The sequence below is a fragment of the Bos mutus genome, chromosome 23 (assembly GCF_027580195.1).
Source record: "Bos mutus isolate GX-2022 chromosome 23, NWIPB_WYAK_1.1, whole genome shotgun sequence".
Lineage (NCBI taxonomy): Eukaryota > Metazoa > Chordata > Mammalia > Artiodactyla > Bovidae > Bos > Bos mutus.
The window spans coordinates 33,974,458-33,991,384 of NC_091639.1; the positions used below are offsets into that span (position 1 = coordinate 33,974,458).

Sequence of the window (16,927 nt, forward strand, 5' to 3'; positions counted from 1 at the left end):
GGGGACGGAGTTGAAAATCACTGGAGACCTCTTCAGTGCTAAAATCACCTTGTCTTTTCACATCAACATATATCTGCTAACCCAGACACTCCAAGGAATCAAGGGCAGTTGTCTTGTAAAATTATGAAGTAATAGCTCACATGAATTCAACTCTGACCATGTGCCAAGCGCTTTGCTCAGTTACTCAACAAGTCTTGTTTGTGCCAAGAATTCCTTGTTCGTGCCAAGCACTGGTCTAGGCTTTGGAAATTCTGCACCGTGTATGGTGAAGCCCCTCTTCTCTGGGATCTTAGACTCTAGTGGAGAAAACATGATATGGGGGAAGAAATAATAAGATCATTTCATAGGTATGCAGTTAAGCACTGCTGCTGCTGCTACTAAGTCGTTTCAGTCGTGTCCGACTCTGTGCGACCCCAGAGATGGCAGCCCACTAGGCTCCCCCGTCCCTGGGATTCCCCAGGCAAGAATACTGGAGTGGGTTGCCATTTCCTTCAATGCACGAAAGTGAAAAGTGAAAGGGAAATCGCTCAGTCGTGTCCGACTCTTAGCGACCCCATGGACTGCAGCCTACCAGGCTCCTCCGTCCATGGGATTTTCCAGGCAGGAGTACTGGAGTGGGGTGCCATTGCCTTCTCTGAGTTAAGCACTAGGCAGCAAGTAAAGTAAGATAACGACAAAATTACTTGAGTGGTTACTTGGGACAAAAGCCACTGATAGTGGCTCAGATGATAAAGAATCTGCCTGCGATGCAGGAGACCTGGGTTCCATCCCTGGGTTGGGAAGATCCCCCACTCCAGTATTCTTGCCTGGTGAATTCCATGGAGGGAGCAGCCTGGCAGGCTCCAGTCCATGGGGTCGCAAAGAGTCAGACATGACTGAGCAACTGATACTTTCACTGTTACTTGAGATGAATTTGGGAAAGTTCTCTCCGAGGAGAGGAAACTATCAGGAAGGAGGCAGCTGTGTGAGAGCCTGCGGAAGGGCAGTCCAAGCAGCAGGACCAGTCAGTGCTAAGGGCCAGGGAGTGCAAAGTGTCTGAGGACAAGGGCAGAGCAACATGAAGAAGAAGCGGGTGGGACTAGATCATGACCGGGGGAAGGAGTGTGGCTTTTATCCTGAGGGTCAGTGGGAAGCCATGGGAGAGTTTGAAGCAGGACAGTGATTGGATCTGATTTACGCTTTAGAATACATTCCTCTGGCTGCTTGGTATGGACTGAAAGGAAGGGGTGATGGGAAGGGTGGGGCAGAACCTGCTGCAGTGGGCCAGTGAGAGGATGTAGCCTGGACAGAGCTGCAGGGATGGAGGGAATGGGAAATTGTTATATTAAGAATAAGTTCGGAGGTGGAGCTGACAGAAAGACCTCCTAGTAGGCTGAAAGGAGATCTAAGAGAAAGAGAGGACTCCAGGATGTCTCCTTGATTTCAGTCTAAGCAGCTGGATAAATGGTGATGCCATGACTGAGGTGGAGAAGGGTTGAGCAGGGATTTAGGAAGGCTATCAGTATGTTGGCTTTGGCCTTGGTAAATCTGCAATCTGAGTGGAGATGTTCAGTAGGCAGCTGGGGTCCTGAATCTGGAAGCTACAAATGGTGTGTGATGTCCAGGGTGAATGAGCTCATCTGGGGAGCACATATGAGTAGAGAGGAGCACAGTCCTGAGGACAAGCCTGGGACGCCCAAGCTTGGAGAGATTTGTTTAAAAGGAGGAGGTGCTGGCAAAGGAGATGAGGAATCAGTGAGGTTGGAGTGGAACCAGGCTCCATGTGAGTCCTTGAACCCTAAAGTGTTTGAAGAAAGAACTTGGGAAGTGGTGCTGAATCTGCAAGTTGGTCATCGTAAGGCCTTCTCCACGGAGTGACGGGGATGAACGTCCAGTTGGAGTAAGTTGAGGAGAGAATAAGAAATGAAGAGGAGGGACTTTCCTGGTGGTCCAGTGGCTAAGTCTCTGAGCTCCCCATGCAGGGGGCCTGGGTTCAATCCCTGGTCAGGGAACTAGATTTCACATGCTGCAACTAAAGAGCCCATGTGCTGCGACTAAGACCAGTGCAGCCAAAATTATAGAAGAAGGGGATGTGAATTGCTGCCTTCAAAAATGCCCAACACGTCATGGCTTCATGACAGCTCAGTCAGTGCTCTGTGGGGACACGGTCTGCCCTGTGTGGTATCAGGTGGGTGGCTGGAAGGCCAGGGCAGGAGGCATCAGCAGGTTCACTGGCCCCCTTTCCCCACACGTCCAGTGGCTGACGCTGGCTGTCACCCGGGAGCCCTGGGCCTCCCCGCAACATGATGGCTGCGTTCCGAGGACAAGTCCTGAGGGACAGCCAGGCATGATCCCTACTGCCTTTGATGACCCAGCCTTAGGAGTCACATAGTGTCACTTCTGCCCATTCTCTTCGTTGAGTATGGCAAAGTCCCATCCAGGTTGAAGAGAGGGAGAAAGAGGCTCTTCCCCATGATGCGAAGAACATGTGAGACCAGACCCACTGCTGTGCCATTTTCAAGAAATAACATCTTCCCCTAGGGGTTTAGTTGTAAGAAGGGGCCAAGGTGAGGACAGCAGCTGGAGGGGAGCAGTAACTGGCAGGACTATTGGATCTAGTGGGCACCGTGTCTAGGGCCCACAATATTTTTAATTTAAATGTTTTAATTTCTTTCAAAAATAATATAATGCAGTCTGGACTGGAACTGGGTTATATTCCTCTTTTTACCAATGAATGATAAAATAGCACTTTCATGTTTTAAATTTCTATTTATTTATGGCTGTGCTGGGTCTTCGTTGCTCCACACAGGTGTTTTCTAGTTGTGGCAAGCAGGGCCTACTCTCCATTTGTGGTTCATGGGCTTCTCACTGTGGTGGCTTCTCTTGTTGAAGAGCACAGGCTCCAGGGTGCATGGTCTCAGGAGCATGTGGGATATTAGTTCCTGGACCAGGGATCAAACCCGTGTTCTCTGCATTGGCAGGTGGACTCCCGACTACTGGACCACTGGGGAAGTCCCAAAATAGCACTTTTAATACTTAATTAGTTACTATTTAATTATCAATATATATCTTATAACCCATGAAGGCAAAAGTAGGCCCCAGAAAGTCACAGGTGGCCTCTGACTGTGGGGTCAAGGAGGAATTTTTGTCTTATTTTGTTTTAATAGGGGTAATGTTGAGGCACATCTACAGATGGAATGATCCATTAGCGCAGGATGCGTGGAGGATGCAGAAGAGAAAGGGATGGCTGTGGACTTGCAGTGCTTGGTTGGGTGAAGGGAGGTGACAGCTAGAAACCAAGCGGAGGAGCTGACAGGTGGAGATGGGGAAGGGACTCTGCGCCCATCGAACCAGGAAGAGAGGCTGGATATGTGAGCGCAGGTGCAGAGAGGTGCGTCTGATACATCTTCTCTGTGACATGAAGGATGTGACAAGGTCATCAGCTGAATATGGGAGTGAGAGGAAGTTTCAAGGGTTGGAAGGGTGGTGGAATGGTCATCTCTGGGAAAGAGGAGGGACTTCCCTGGTAGTCCCGTAGTTAAGACTGCAAGCTTCCCCTGGGTCACGGGTTAAGACTCAAGGGTCTGGCCTGTAAAGGAGCTTCAGGTATCGTGCTGGACAGCGGTCCCCAGCCTTCTTGGCACCAGGGACTGTTTTCATAGAAGGCAAGAAGCACAAGCTGGACTCAAGATTGCCGGGAGAAATATCAATAACCTCAGATATGCAGATGACACCACCCTTATGGCAGAAAGTGAAGAGGAACTAAAAAGCCTCTTGATGAAAGTGAAAGAGGAGAGTGAAAAAGTTGGCTTAAAGCTCAACGTTCAGAAAACTAAGATCATGGCATCTAGTCCCATCACTTCATGGGAAATAGATGGGGAAACAGTGGAAACAGTGTCAGACTTTAGTTTTTTGGGCTCCAAAATCACTGCAGATGGTGACTGCAGCCATGAAATTAAAAGATGCTTACTCCTTGGAAGAAAAGTTATGACCAACCTAGATAGCATATTCAAAAGCAGAGACATTACTTTGCCAGCAAAGGTCCGTCTAGTCAGGCTATGGTTTTTCCAGTGGTCATGTATGGATGTTAGAGTTGGACTATGAAGAAAGCTGAGCACTGAAGAATTGATGCTTTTGAACTGTGGTGTTGGAGAAGACTCTTGAGAGTCCCTTGGACTGCAAGGAGATCCAACCAGTCCATTTGGAAGGAGATCAGCCCTGGGATTTCTTTGGAAGGAATGATGCTAAAGCTGAAACTCCAGTACTTTGGCCACCTCATGCAAAGAGTTGACTCATTGGAAAAGACTCTGATGCTGGGAGGGATTGGGGGCAGGAGGAGAAGGGGACAACAGAGGATGAGATGGCTGGATGGCATCACTGACTCTATGGACGTGAGTTTGAGTGAACTCCTGGAGTTGGTGATGGACAGGGAGGCCTGGCATGCTGCGATTCATGGGGTCACAAAGAGTCGGACACGACTGAGTGACTGAACTGAACTGAATTCTTCCACAGACTGGGGGCAGGGAATGGTTTGGGGATGATTCAAGCGCATTACATCTATTGTGCACTTTATTTCTATTATTGTTGCATTGGCTCCACCTCAGATCATTGGGCATTAGATCCCAGAGGTTGGGGACCCCTGGTGCTGGGAACCGACAATGTGGGGACAGACCTGCTCACCCAGAGTCCTTCACATCATAGATCCTGCTGCTTTTCACTAGACCAAGTGGAGGGCCAGCCCCTGCTCACCAGCAGTTCTGTTTTATGGGCTAGAAGTTGTACTTGCATCTTCTCTGGATATCAGAGTCTCCTGTGTCTCCAAGGTGGGCCTCCCTGGAGCTGCATGGTGCCCTTCCGAAAGTGCCAGGGCCCATGCGTAAGATGGGAGGGTCCCAGCCTGCCTTCCCAATTCCCCCCTCCATCTGCTTACCTCTGTTTCCACCCCTTCTCCCTTTTCAGAACCTACTGGACAGCTTACTTAAGTGGTTGACCAGACTGAAGGGAGGGGTGAGGCTAGGGGAGCTTAGCCGACTGGAGGTCAGACCTGGAAGGAATCTTCTAATCTTAAGGCACTTAGCTGGCCTGGTCCCGCCTCCTCGCAGCCAACCCCCTCCGCTGCCCGTCCCGTTCGGTTGGCCAGGAGATGATCAAGAGGCTGGCAGAGCAGAGGAAAGGTGGGAAGAGGGCCCTCGCCTAAGGAATCGGTTGGCAGCGTCTCAGCAGGAGGCACAGGCTCTGCTCCCTGCCGTCCTGGGGCCAGGATGGGGCAGCAGTTCAGCTGGGAGGAGGCGGAGGAGAACGGCGCAGTCGGTGCGGTGGACGCGGCGCAGCTTCAAGAGTGGTACAAGAAGTTCCTGGAGGAGTGCCCCAGCGGCACGCTCTTCATGCACGAGTTCAAGCGCTTCTTCAAGGTCCCGGACAACGAGGAGGCCACCCAATACGTAGAGGCCATGTTCCGAGCCTTCGACACGAATGGGGTAAGGTGCCCCAAGGGGGAGGACCGAGAGCTCAGGGCTCATCCTTGACTAAAGGAGCACCCTCGGTGGGAGCTCCGTACGCCAGCCCTCCTGCTCGGCCTCGGCTCTTCTTTCCTCTCCATCCTCTCTCGCCTTTTCTGTCTCACTGTTCCTCCAAACTCTTCTCCCTCTCCAATAATTCTTTCTTCCCATCTTTTCTTTCCATTTCTCCGCTTTCATCTGACTTGTCCTCTTCCTGAGAGCTGAAGGGAGGCTCTGCAGAAAAACCCAGGGTCCTCTCTACGTGTATTTATGGACAGGACTCTGCAGTCACAGGACATGGTTTTTCCGCATCCATCAGGGCTCCCCTTGCTCTAAAGATAAGGGGTTTAATGGGCGGAGCTATCTTGGCACAGCCCATGAGTGCCCCTTTACTGAAAGTGAAAGTGAACGTCAAGTCGCTCAGTCGTGTCTGACTCTTTGCGACCCCGTGGACTGTAGCCCACCAGGCTCCTCCATCCATGGGATTCTCCAGGCAAGAATACTGGAGTGGGTTGCCATTTCCTTCTCCAGGGGATCTTCCCGACCCAGGGATCGAACCCAGGTCTCTTGCATTGCGGGCAGACGCTTTAACCTCTGAGCCACCTTCTAATTGAGACAGATCAGCTCTTCCCGCCCAGAACGCTGGAGGAGGCTCCTTCCTGGACTTGGATGTTCAAGGATTACTACAGAAGTCCCTTTCTGCTCTTCAAGCCATGGGAAGAAAAAAGAAGAGTGAAGTCGCTCAGTCGTGTCCGACTCTTTGCGACTCCATGGACTGTCGCCTACCAGGCTCCTCAGGAGTTTTTCAGGCAAGAGTACTGGATTGGGTTGCCATTTCCTTCTCCAGGGGATCTTCCTGACCCAGGGATCGAACCTGGGTCTCCCGCATTGTGGGCAGACGCTTTACCATCTGAGCCACAGGGAAGCCCATGGGAGATCCCATGAAATCATTCATCCACAGAGTTTCTACAAGTCCTTAGTTGGCACCAGGAACTAAGAAGATAATATATTTTATAAATGCACACCTGGGAATTGAATTTAAACATAGAAAAAAGTAAAAGTGAAAGTCACTCAGTCCTGTCCGACTATGGCCCCATGGACTGTAAGCCCACCAGGCTCTTCTGTCCATGGAATTCTCGAGGCAAGAATACTGAAGTGTGTTACCATTCCCTTTTCTAGGGGATCTTTCCGACCCAGGGATCCAGCCCAGGTCTCCTGCTTTACAGGCAGATTCTTTACTATGTGAGCCACCAGGAAAGCCCTTAAACATTGAAACTCCTTCATTATTTAAGGCCAAAGTACTCTTGCCTGGAAACTCCCATGGACGGAGGAGCCTGGTGGGCTGCAGTCCATGGGGTCACTAGGAGTTGGACACGACTGAGCGACTTCACTTTCACTTTTCACTTTCATGCATTGGAGAAGGAAATGGCAACCCACTCCAGTGTTCTTGCCTGGATAATCCCAGGGACAGAGGAGCCTGGTGGGCTGCCGTCTCTGGGGTCGCAGAGTCGGACACAACTGAAGCAACTTAGCAGCAGCAGTCCAGTGCCGCCTCCACAGTCCTTTAAACCATTAAGTTTGCCTCAAACCCCTGTTTCACTCCTTCAAATTGAGGGGCCAGTGGGTTTGACCTAGATAATTAATCTGGAAAAAGCAGTAGATACCCCACTTCTGTGTAGAAGGAGATCTTCACTTTTCAGAGTGAGTCACTGGGAACGCTTCTTAGTTCCCACTCTGCCCCTGGAGAAGGGAATGGCTACCCACTCCAGTATTCTTGCCTGGAGAGCTCCATGGACAGAGGAGCCTGGCGGGCTACAGTCCACGCGGTCGCAAAGAATCGGACATGACTGAGCGACTAACGCTTTTCTTCTTTCTGCCCTGGTACTGTCCGTGCACATCTCCTCTGCGCCTGTAGGGGGCGGTAGGGCGGGGTCAGCATCATCGCGGCAACAAAAACCTTGGAGGTGAACCCTAACTCCAGATCTCAACTGAGTTTCAGCCTTCCCAAAGTTCCTGCTACAGACGTCTCTGAGTCCGCGGCAGCCCTGAAAGGGAGCAGGCCGAGGTTGTTACTCCAAATTCAGTGATCTGATTTGTCCAAGATCTTAAACTCAGGGGTCCTGCATCCCAGGCAAGCGTTCCTGCCCAGAAGGCAGTGTGTTGGGCTGTTTAAGAGAGGAAATGATTTTTTTGAAGTGTTGAATGTCAGAAGAAAAGTAAACAGATATATCAGGTAGTATGTGGCAAGGTTCACACCCATGAATTTATCCATTTTCTTCAAATTCATTTAAAATTCAATATAATAACAATTCAAGATTTCAAAGGGATTATGAGGCCCCTGGAAACAAAACAGCTGCAACCTCTTATACCTCATTTCTTCTAAGTTAGCATATAATATTCATCAGTCATCTTTAAAATAACTTTTTAATCTTGGTGACATTAACTTTACAGAAAAATTATAAGGATAGTGCAAGTAATTTCCATTTACAATTTATCAAAATTCCCCAATTGTTTACATTTGACTCATTTGCTTTACTCTTTTCTCTGTGTGATGTATTATATATATATATACACATGTATACATATATGTACACAATGTATTCATATATGTGTATATTATGCATATAAATATATGTATTTTATAGACAGAATTATATAGACATCACACCCTTTTACCCCAAGTATTTTAGTATGTATTTTCTAAAACCAAGGGCATTCTCTTAACCTAATAAATGATCCAAATCAGGAAATTCAACATTAATAAGTTCTGTTAGCTAATTGACAATCTACATTCATGTTTGGTTGACTGTCCTGATGACATCTATTACAACCTTTTTTTTTAAGTTTGATCACACATTGCATTTAATGTCCTATCTGCCCCTTAGCCTTTTTTTAAAAATTGGAGTATAATTGCTTTACAATGTTGTGTTAGTTTCTGCTGTACAATGAAGCGAATCAGCCATGCGTATACATACATCCCCTCCCTCTTGAGCCTCCCTTGCACTCCACCCCCATCCCACCCCTCTAAGTCATCACAGAGCACCAAGCTGAGCTTCCTATGCTTTATAGCGGTTCCCACTAGCTATCTCTTTTACACATGGTATTGTATATATGTCAGTCCTAATCTCCCAGTTTGTCCATCCCTTCCCTTCCTCACCACCCCCACCCCCTGCCCCGGACCTGATGCCCTTTGGATCCTTTAGTCTCAGCTTTTCTTTATCTTATTTGACTCTGACATTTTTGAAGACCGCAAGTCAATGATCTGGTTTTACCCTGTGTTGCCTTGTGATGAGATGCAGGTTACACTTCTGGCAGAAATTAATGCCCCGGAAGAGATGCTGTGTGCTTCTGAGCATGGGACATCAGAAGGCACGTGATGTTGGTTTGTCCCTTTGATCATTTAGCTATGTGGTGTCTGCCAGATTTCACCACTGTAAAGTGACTATTTCTTCTTTGTAATTAATAAGCATCTTATAAGGAGGTATTAATACTTTGAGACTAAGTAAACTTCCTATTGCTCATCAAATAATCAGCCCCTAGGTTTGGCATCCACTGATAATTTTCCATCTCCGCTGTCCCTTCTCTATTTATTAGTTGGCCTCCTGCTGTAAGGAAGAGCTCTCCTAGCAGGTGTTTTCAGCTCCTCTGTCAGGAGCTAAGCCTTCTTCCTTTTCTTTTCCCACTTAGTCTTTATCTGCAAACTCCTGCCCGACTCCACTTCCCAGCTCAGAACAACCTTTATAATCAGCAAGTGTCATTTCCAGGCAATTGATCTGAGATTTCTGGGGCAGACAAAATCAAAAGAGCTCTTAGATTTAGCTCACACGTCAAGATCTGTGGTGGTGAAAACAGAGTGTTGTGGTGGCAAGGAGGTAAGGGCACCTGGTCTCTGCTGCTATGCTCCCTCCTAGTGGAGGTAGTAACACCATCTCTGGTGCTTGCCTGTAATGCTTTGGGTGGAGGAAAAGGAAGGATGAAGGTCAAATGTCCTTCAGGGTCCTTATGTAACGAGTGCTGGGTGGAGGTCAGGGCTGGTTCACAAATGCCGCCAATTCAGGGAGAAACGAGGCAGGTAATCCCACAGAGCAGATCACACGCTTGTCACTTCTGCTCCAACTCTTGAGGAGACAGGCGTTTCCGTCATCTTCAGCCTCTGTGGGTAATTGAAGCTGACGAGAGCGCGTGCGCAGTGGATGAGCATCGCCCCTGCTGGGAGCTTCCCAGAACTAGTCCTGGGGTTTGAAGTAAACTCACACGTGAGATCACTTGTCAGGAAAGGGCTGCTCCACACTGAGACTCATGTAAGGTGAGGTGAGGGGTCATTGTGGAAGCCGTATCATGTTGAGATAGGATGTTGTGAGAACAGAAAGTTCTAGACAAAGAATGAGGGGGAAATCTAGAGAGCTGAAGAGTAGGAATTTGCTGGTGATTTGGGGTTTGTTTGTGTGTTTCACTCCCCTTGGTGCTAGCCACCAGGCTCATTTTTTAAACAGTAATAGACCTTGCGTGGAGTAAGAAATTTCTCCCAACCTGATGAACTGCAGAAGGCATGTAGCTTGAAAGACTCTGCCACTTGCTGGGTGGGAATTTCTTGGGCAACTTATTAAACCTCAGTGTCCTCATCCATGAAATGGGGATAACAGACCTGAGGGAGATGATGTATGTCAAACAAATGGTCCAGTTTGCATAATTTTCTAACTGAATTCTTTTTTAAAAGAAACCTAAGGGACTTCCCTGGTGATCCAGTGGTTAAGACTCCATCCATGCTCCCAATGCACGGGGTGCAAGTTTGATCCCATGTGCCCCAGGGCATGGCCAATGAAAAGAAACCGAAGATCTATGTTTAGAAAGCCTGACAAATAATAATTACTAATGAAAATAGTCTTTTAAAGGACAACCAATTACCACATTGTAAGCCTTCAACTTACACAGTGTTCTTTAAAAGGCTATTGTGCGATTATACCTCAATAAAGCTGGGGGGAAAAAAACCCAGGAAATAAGCCAAATTACCTTCAATGGGCGAACAAAAAGCAGGGACGATTCCTACAATGGCGCACCATTCAGCAATTTAAAAAAAAGGAACTGCTGATGCTTATAGTGACTGAGATGAGTCTACAGGGCACTGTGCTGAGTGAAAGAAAATTACACACTATATGATTCTATTTTTATACTCTTTTCAGAGTGAAAATATTATTGATGGAGAACAAAGCAGCGGTTGCCAAGTGTTATGGTTGGGAGAAAGATGTGACCTTTGAGAGGTAACACAAGAGAGGTTCTTTGTATTGAGAGTTACTGGTATCTACGTATCTACATGTGTCTACACATGTGATACAATCTTGTAGAACAAGGAGGTAGGGGCAATTCAGGTGTAGGAGATTAGGAGGTACAAACTATTACATAAATAAGCTACAAGGATATATTGTATAACACAGGGAATATAGCCAATATTTTATAAGAACACCAAATAGAGTAAATCTTTAAAAACGTATGAATCACTATCTAGGAACTTCCCTTGTGACTCAGTGGTAAAGAATCTGCCTATCAATGCAGGAGACTTGGGTTCCATTCCTGGGTTGGGAAGATCCCCTGGGAGAAGGAAATGGCAACCCTCTCCTGTATTCTCCCTGGGAAATCCCATGGACAGAGGAGCCTGGTGGGCTGGAGTCCATGGAGTCGAAAAAGAGTATGACAACTTAACGATTAAACAACAATATTGTATACCTAGAACTTATATGGCACATCAACTACACATCAATTTAAAAATTCATAGAGCTTATATACCTACAAAAATAGTGCATTAAAGACTAGTGGGGGGAAAAAAAAAACAGAATAGCAACTGCTAAGAATCTGCCCTACAGGAATTACCAAAGACATAAGAAAAAATATGTACGCACAAGATGTTCATTGTGTAATATAAAATATCAAAACCATGTTCAACAAGAGGGACTGCCCAGTACTCCTCAAAAAAAGAAAAAGGTATTATTTTAAATCATTTTGAAGGCATGGGAAATTTTAAAATAAAAATCCAGTAACTAAAACTATAGGTTAATATTTACACAGTGAGCAGTATGGAGGACCAGAGGAATTATGTAAAGGATGTTGATTTAAACTCTGGAGGTGTTGAGGTAGGCGCGTTTTATTTTCTTGGTTTTTCCTTAAGCGTTTGCTCTTTCCCTCATGTGGGGCTGTATTCTCCTGTTGTCCACACCTTGCCCACCCAGGCACCCCTTGAACAGGGCTTGAGGCTCCCACTTGGCCCGACCCAGTGGGACAGAGGGGCTCTGGGCTACTGATGCCATTCTGATTACAAAGTCATGGGAATGACAGATGCTCCTGGGGGAGCTGATGATCCCCATTTTTGATTTGGAGAGCTGAGATCCCAACCTTGAAATATGTGAGGTCCTGCTTTCTAATCTCCTTTCAAAACTGTTAGTCTTATATTCAGACTTAAGTCAATCATTTCTTTATAAATTTGTAAATAGTTATGAGACTCTGGGCAGAAGTTGCATTATACTAGGCGTGGAGGAGAAACAGAAGCAATGTAAACCACTCTCCTTTCTCCTGGAGGATAGACTGCTGCTAGAGAATGAGACACACGTACAGAGCAGTTAAGGGTAGAAGAGATGGTAGGTGCTGGGCTTTCCTGGTGGTCAGTGGTAAAGAATCCGCCTGCCAATGCAGAAGACGGAGGTTGGATCCCTGGGCCAGAAAGATCCCCTGGAGAAGGAAATCACAACCCACTCTAGTATTCTTGCTGGGAAACCCCACGGACAGAGGAGGCTGGTGGGCCACAGTCCATATTGTTGTAGTTCAGTCACTAAGTCATGTCCGACTCTTTGCAACCCCATGGACTGTAGCCCATCAGGATTCCCTATCCCTCACTGTCTCCCAGAGTTTGCTCAAACTCATGTCCACTGAGTCAGTGATGCCATCCAACCATCTTATCCTCTGTCACCCCCTTCTCCTCTTGCCTTCAATCTTTTGGGCATCAGGGTCTTTTCCAGTGAATCGGCTCTTCACATCACTTGGCCAAAGTCTTGGAGCTTCAGCTTCAGCATCAGTCCTTCCAGTGAATATTCAAGGTTGATTTCCTTTAGGATTGACTGTTTTAGCTACTAAAACAACAACAGCTGGGAGTGTCAGAAGAGGGAGAGGGCGGTCACTGTGGCTGAAGTGGTGTGAGAAGGAAGGCTTCCTGGAGGAGGGGACCGTTGAGCTGAGCCTTGAAGGACAGGCAGGACTGGGTGATCATGGAGACTGAGAATGGATCCCAGGGCAGAGAACACCACAAGCACAGATGCAGAGGCACATGCATGCACGGGGGAGGCCAAGCCCTGAGTTTCAGGGACGGTGGCCTGGAATAGAGTTCCCACCGGTGCTCCCGGGAGACGGGGTGGGGGGCTGAAGGGAGCCTCACAGCTCCCACCCCCAATGCAGGACAACACCATTGACTTCCTGGAGTACGTGGCAGCCCTGAACCTTGTGCTGAGGGGCACCCTGGAGCACAAGCTCAAGTGGACCTTCAAGATCTACGACAAGGACCGCAATGGCTGCATCGACCGCCAGGAGCTGCTGGACATCGTGGAGGTCAGTGTCTGCTGAGGGGTGGGGGCGGGGCAGGCACCTGGGCACGCTGGATGCTGAAGGGGGGCCCCTGGGCCTGGGGGTGGGAAGGGGCACTGGAATCATTCAGAGTGTGCTTTCCAACTACCATGAAATTAAGCTGGAGATCAGTTACAAAAGGAGAATGAGAAAATCCCCATCTGTTTGAAAATCATGCTACTTCCTAATACTCCATGAATCAAAAAAATAGTATCACACACACACACAAAATATCATGAACTGAGTAATGATACTAACATAACAAAACTTTGGAATGCAGCCTAAAGCTGAGTTTACAGGAACATCTGTAGCCTTAAAATGTATATACTAGAAAATAAGAGAAACTGAAATGAAAATCAATGATCCAAGAAGTCATCTCAACAAATTAAAAAAAAAGAAAAGAAAAGTAAGGCCAAAGAAAGCAAAAGAAAAGAATTAATAAAGAATAGAGATTTAACAAAACAGAACACAAATGCACAAGGAAAGTCAATGAAAGCAAAAGTAGGTTCTCTGGAAAGATCAACAAAGCTGATTGACTACTAGCAAGAATGAGCAAGGGGAAAAAGTGCTCTGGCTCAGACTCTGCACGAAACCCTCATTAGCCTTTTACTCTCCAGAACTTCACTCTGAGGAGGGAGACGTTGGCCATTTTACAGAAAAGGAAATCGGCCCGTGGAGGTTGTGTGGTTTGCCCAAGTTCATCACCGGGATGCTGGGCTGCCTGTAGTGGAGCCTCGTTTGTGCCACGTCCTGTGCTGGGCAGAGAGGCCGTGGGGACCCCCCGTGCACACCTCTGTCCTAGGCGAGCCCCAGCCAAGGCCTGAGGATACTCCTCATGTCTGTCTGTTTCTGCCCCTTTTCACTTCTAAACGTTGCCTTGTTGCCGGAAACAGGGCGAGAGAGACACCTGTGCTTTTCCCTCCAGCCCAACACCTGTGTCTCCCATCATCCTGTCTCACACACATACACATCACACAGACCCACAAATATTCTGAAATCTCCATGTCTTCTGCTGAAAAGTGGAGGTTAGGCCATACCTGTGCCTTCATTAGAGGTTTTGGGTGTCAGCTCTGACGCTCACAGTGGAAACACCAACGGTGTGGGAATGGGGCAGTGGGTGAAGCCAGGAACTCCTCGGTGGGAATTAGGCCATGAAACCCTGAGGAAATGGCCTTGGCACAGGTCACTTTTAGTTTGGACCTGGGTCCTGTGATCCTCAGATGTACAGACTGGGGGGCAGTGCTGAGGACGAGGTGCCGAGGGACATGGGTCGTGGCGGGGGGTGGGGTCGGGGCAGAGCACGCAGGGTCTCTGGGATGTCACTGGCTTCCCTCCCACAGTCCATCTACAAGCTGAAGAAAGCCTGCAGTGTGGAGGTGGAGGCCGAGCAGCAGGGCAAGCTGCTCACCCCCGAGGAGGTCGTGGACAGGATCTTCCTTCTGGTGGATGAAAATGGAGATGGTAACTGGAGCAGAGATGATGGTGGGGCAGGGGCAGGGGGTTCCCCATCCTGGGTCACCCCACTTTCTCCACGTCACCTTAGACTAGGCCCTCACTTCCCGGCAGTGAGATGGGTGTGGAGAAGAGATCATAAAATAACAACAAGAATGTCACTAGCACGTGAGGCTTGTGCGTGCATGCTAAGTCGCTTCAGTCGTGTCCGACTCTTTGCAACCCTATGGACTGTAGCCCACCAGGCTCCTCTGTCCATGGGGATTCTCCAGGCAAGAATACTGGAGTGACTTCCCATGCCCTCGTCCAGGGGATGTTCACGACCCAAGGATCGAACAAGCATCTCCTGTGTCTCCTGCATTGCAGGTGGATTATTTACCGCTGAGTCACCGGGGAAGCCCCGTGAGGCTTGTAAGAGGGATTAAAACTCCTACTGGAGTTGCCAGGCAAGTGCCGTGGAAGAAGAGGCGCTTTGGAGTCAGGCAGACCAGGATGCTTCATGTACCCTCTCAGCCTGATCTGTTTCCTCACCTGGAAAATGGGAATAAGAATAACTGAAAGGAGTAAATGGGGTCACGCACTTGGACTCTCATTGCTGTAGCTCAGCGCTCCAGCCCCAGGCTGTGCAAAGAGGCAGTTGGCTGGAACACACCCAGAAGAGCCCTCAAAAACATTTTAAGGGTCCCATGTGCAGGAGTAAAACTTGAATTCATTTGCAAAGCAAGTCCCTTGAAGAAACCCTTGGAGGTTCTAGGAGACTCCTGGAGGAAAGCCCAAACTTAGGCCCTGAGACCGCAGGCTCATCTGTGTACATCCCCACCCCATTTCTTCCATTCCCCGACCTGGCACGACTGTCTTTCCTACCCGTTGCACAGGTCAGCTGTCCCTGAATGAGTTCGTTGAAGGTGCCCGTCGTGACAAGTGGGTGATGAAGATGCTGCAGATGGATCTGAACCCCAGTAGCTGGATCTCTCAGCAGAGGCGGAAAAGTGCCATGTTCTGAGGGCTCCGGGGCCCTGAGAGCTCTCCAAGACTCCAGGCTCACCAGGTTTCCAGAGCAATGGGAGGGTCCCTGGTTCAACCTGCTTATGCCCACTCTTATCCTGGCTTGAACTTCCTGGCATCCCCTTGCAGGGGGTGGGGCTGAGTGGGGAGGGCAGGGGTCATTAGTCTGACATGGCCAACAGGGCTGGTCCATTGGGAGGATTCATGGGGTACTGAAGGGACTTGGCTTCCTCTCCCCCTTCAGCTGCTTCTGGGAAAGCTACGCCTTGCTAGGTGACTGTGGGGTTCCCACAGATTCCTACATGGTTCTTAGTTGGAAGCACGGAGATCTAGGGGTAGGGGTTCCATAGATGAAATTAGAAATGAAAAGGCCCACACAGTGTGAAACTGACTAGTAGAAGGGTGGGGCTGGCAGGTGTTGACTGAAGAAATGGTAGGAACTGGGGAGAAGGGATGGATAACAATTACATCTCCCCAGGATCCCGAGGACTGTTCTTCCTGCCCTTGGAGGGGGTAGACTGTACTTAAAGGGGCTGTTTCAGCTCTGCCCTGGTGCTGCTCCGCCAGCCCCTTCCAACCCTCCTCTTCCACTCCCTACCCCTCATCCCTTACACTCAGCTCTCCAACCCCCACCCCCAGAATGGACCCTCCACAATTCGCCATCACAAGCCCACAAGCCAAGTATGTCTCCTTAAGGGATGGTGGAACCTTTCTTCTATCTCTGGGGAGAACTGGGGCCTGCCAACCCGGGTTCTAGGACAGGCTCTGCCTCCAACTCCTGTGTGACCTGCAGCGGGCATTTCTTTCCCCTGACCTAGATGTTTTGTCTGCACCATGAGCAGGCTGGACTCGACAAGCAGTTTTCAGATTATTACTTTTTTAGATATGGGATTCTTTTTGTTATACAAACTCTATGTGCAGCCTCCATACAGAAACTAGATTAAAAGGCGGTCACTCTGGCAATCCATGAGTTAGGACTCTGCACTTTCACTGCTGAGGGCTTGGATTCAATCCCTGGTCAGGAACTAAGATTCTATAAGCCATGCAGTGCAGCCAAAAAATAAAGGAAAAAAAAAAAAGGCAGTCACTCTGGTTGCAGGGGGTGGTACTGAGGAACTCAAAAAAGAAACCCATGTAAATAGATATGTTTTTGTGTTGAAATATGAAGAATAAAACTAATTTGTAGATCCTGTGATTTCATGGGCATGATATCCATATAAAGTTAACGGTAGAAATAAATGTAAGGTTAAAAAAATAGTCAATTAAAAAAGAATAGTAACCCAGCTGGGATACAGATATGCCCCAAATCATGAAGCTGGTATGTGAATGAGGCTGGGGAAATGTCCCAATTCTATCCAGATACCCTCCGAGCTCTGACCTCCAGCATTTCC

At 48.3% G+C, this 16,927-nt stretch overlaps 1 protein-coding gene across 1 annotated transcript; it reads left to right on the forward strand.

Moving 5' to 3' along the window:
* The first annotated feature begins 5,240 nt into the window (after positions 1-5,240).
* GUCA1B (guanylate cyclase activator 1B) lies at positions 5,241-16,691 on the forward strand. The gene is made up of 4 exons (XM_005900138.2): positions 5,241-5,456; positions 12,915-13,064; positions 14,420-14,540; positions 15,407-16,691. The coding sequence occupies exons 1-4, from the start codon at positions 5,241-5,243 to the stop codon at positions 15,532-15,534; spliced, it is 615 nt and encodes a 204-aa protein (XP_005900200.1). The 3' UTR covers positions 15,535-16,691.
* Positions 16,692-16,927: the final 236 nt, after the last annotated feature.

Bases quoted from the DNA above. Each gene is read 5' to 3' on its own strand.
- GUCA1B (XM_005900138.2), top strand. From the start codon at position 5,241: ATGGGGCAGCAGTTCAGCTGGGAGGAGGCGGAGGAGAACGGCGCAGTC. The intron at 5,457-12,914 runs GTAAGGTGCCCC...CCCCCAATGCAG, and splicing joins GAGCCTTCGACACGAATGGG to GACAACACCATTGACTTCCT. The intron at 13,065-14,419 runs GTCAGTGTCTGC...TCCCTCCCACAG, and splicing joins AGCTGCTGGACATCGTGGAG to TCCATCTACAAGCTGAAGAA.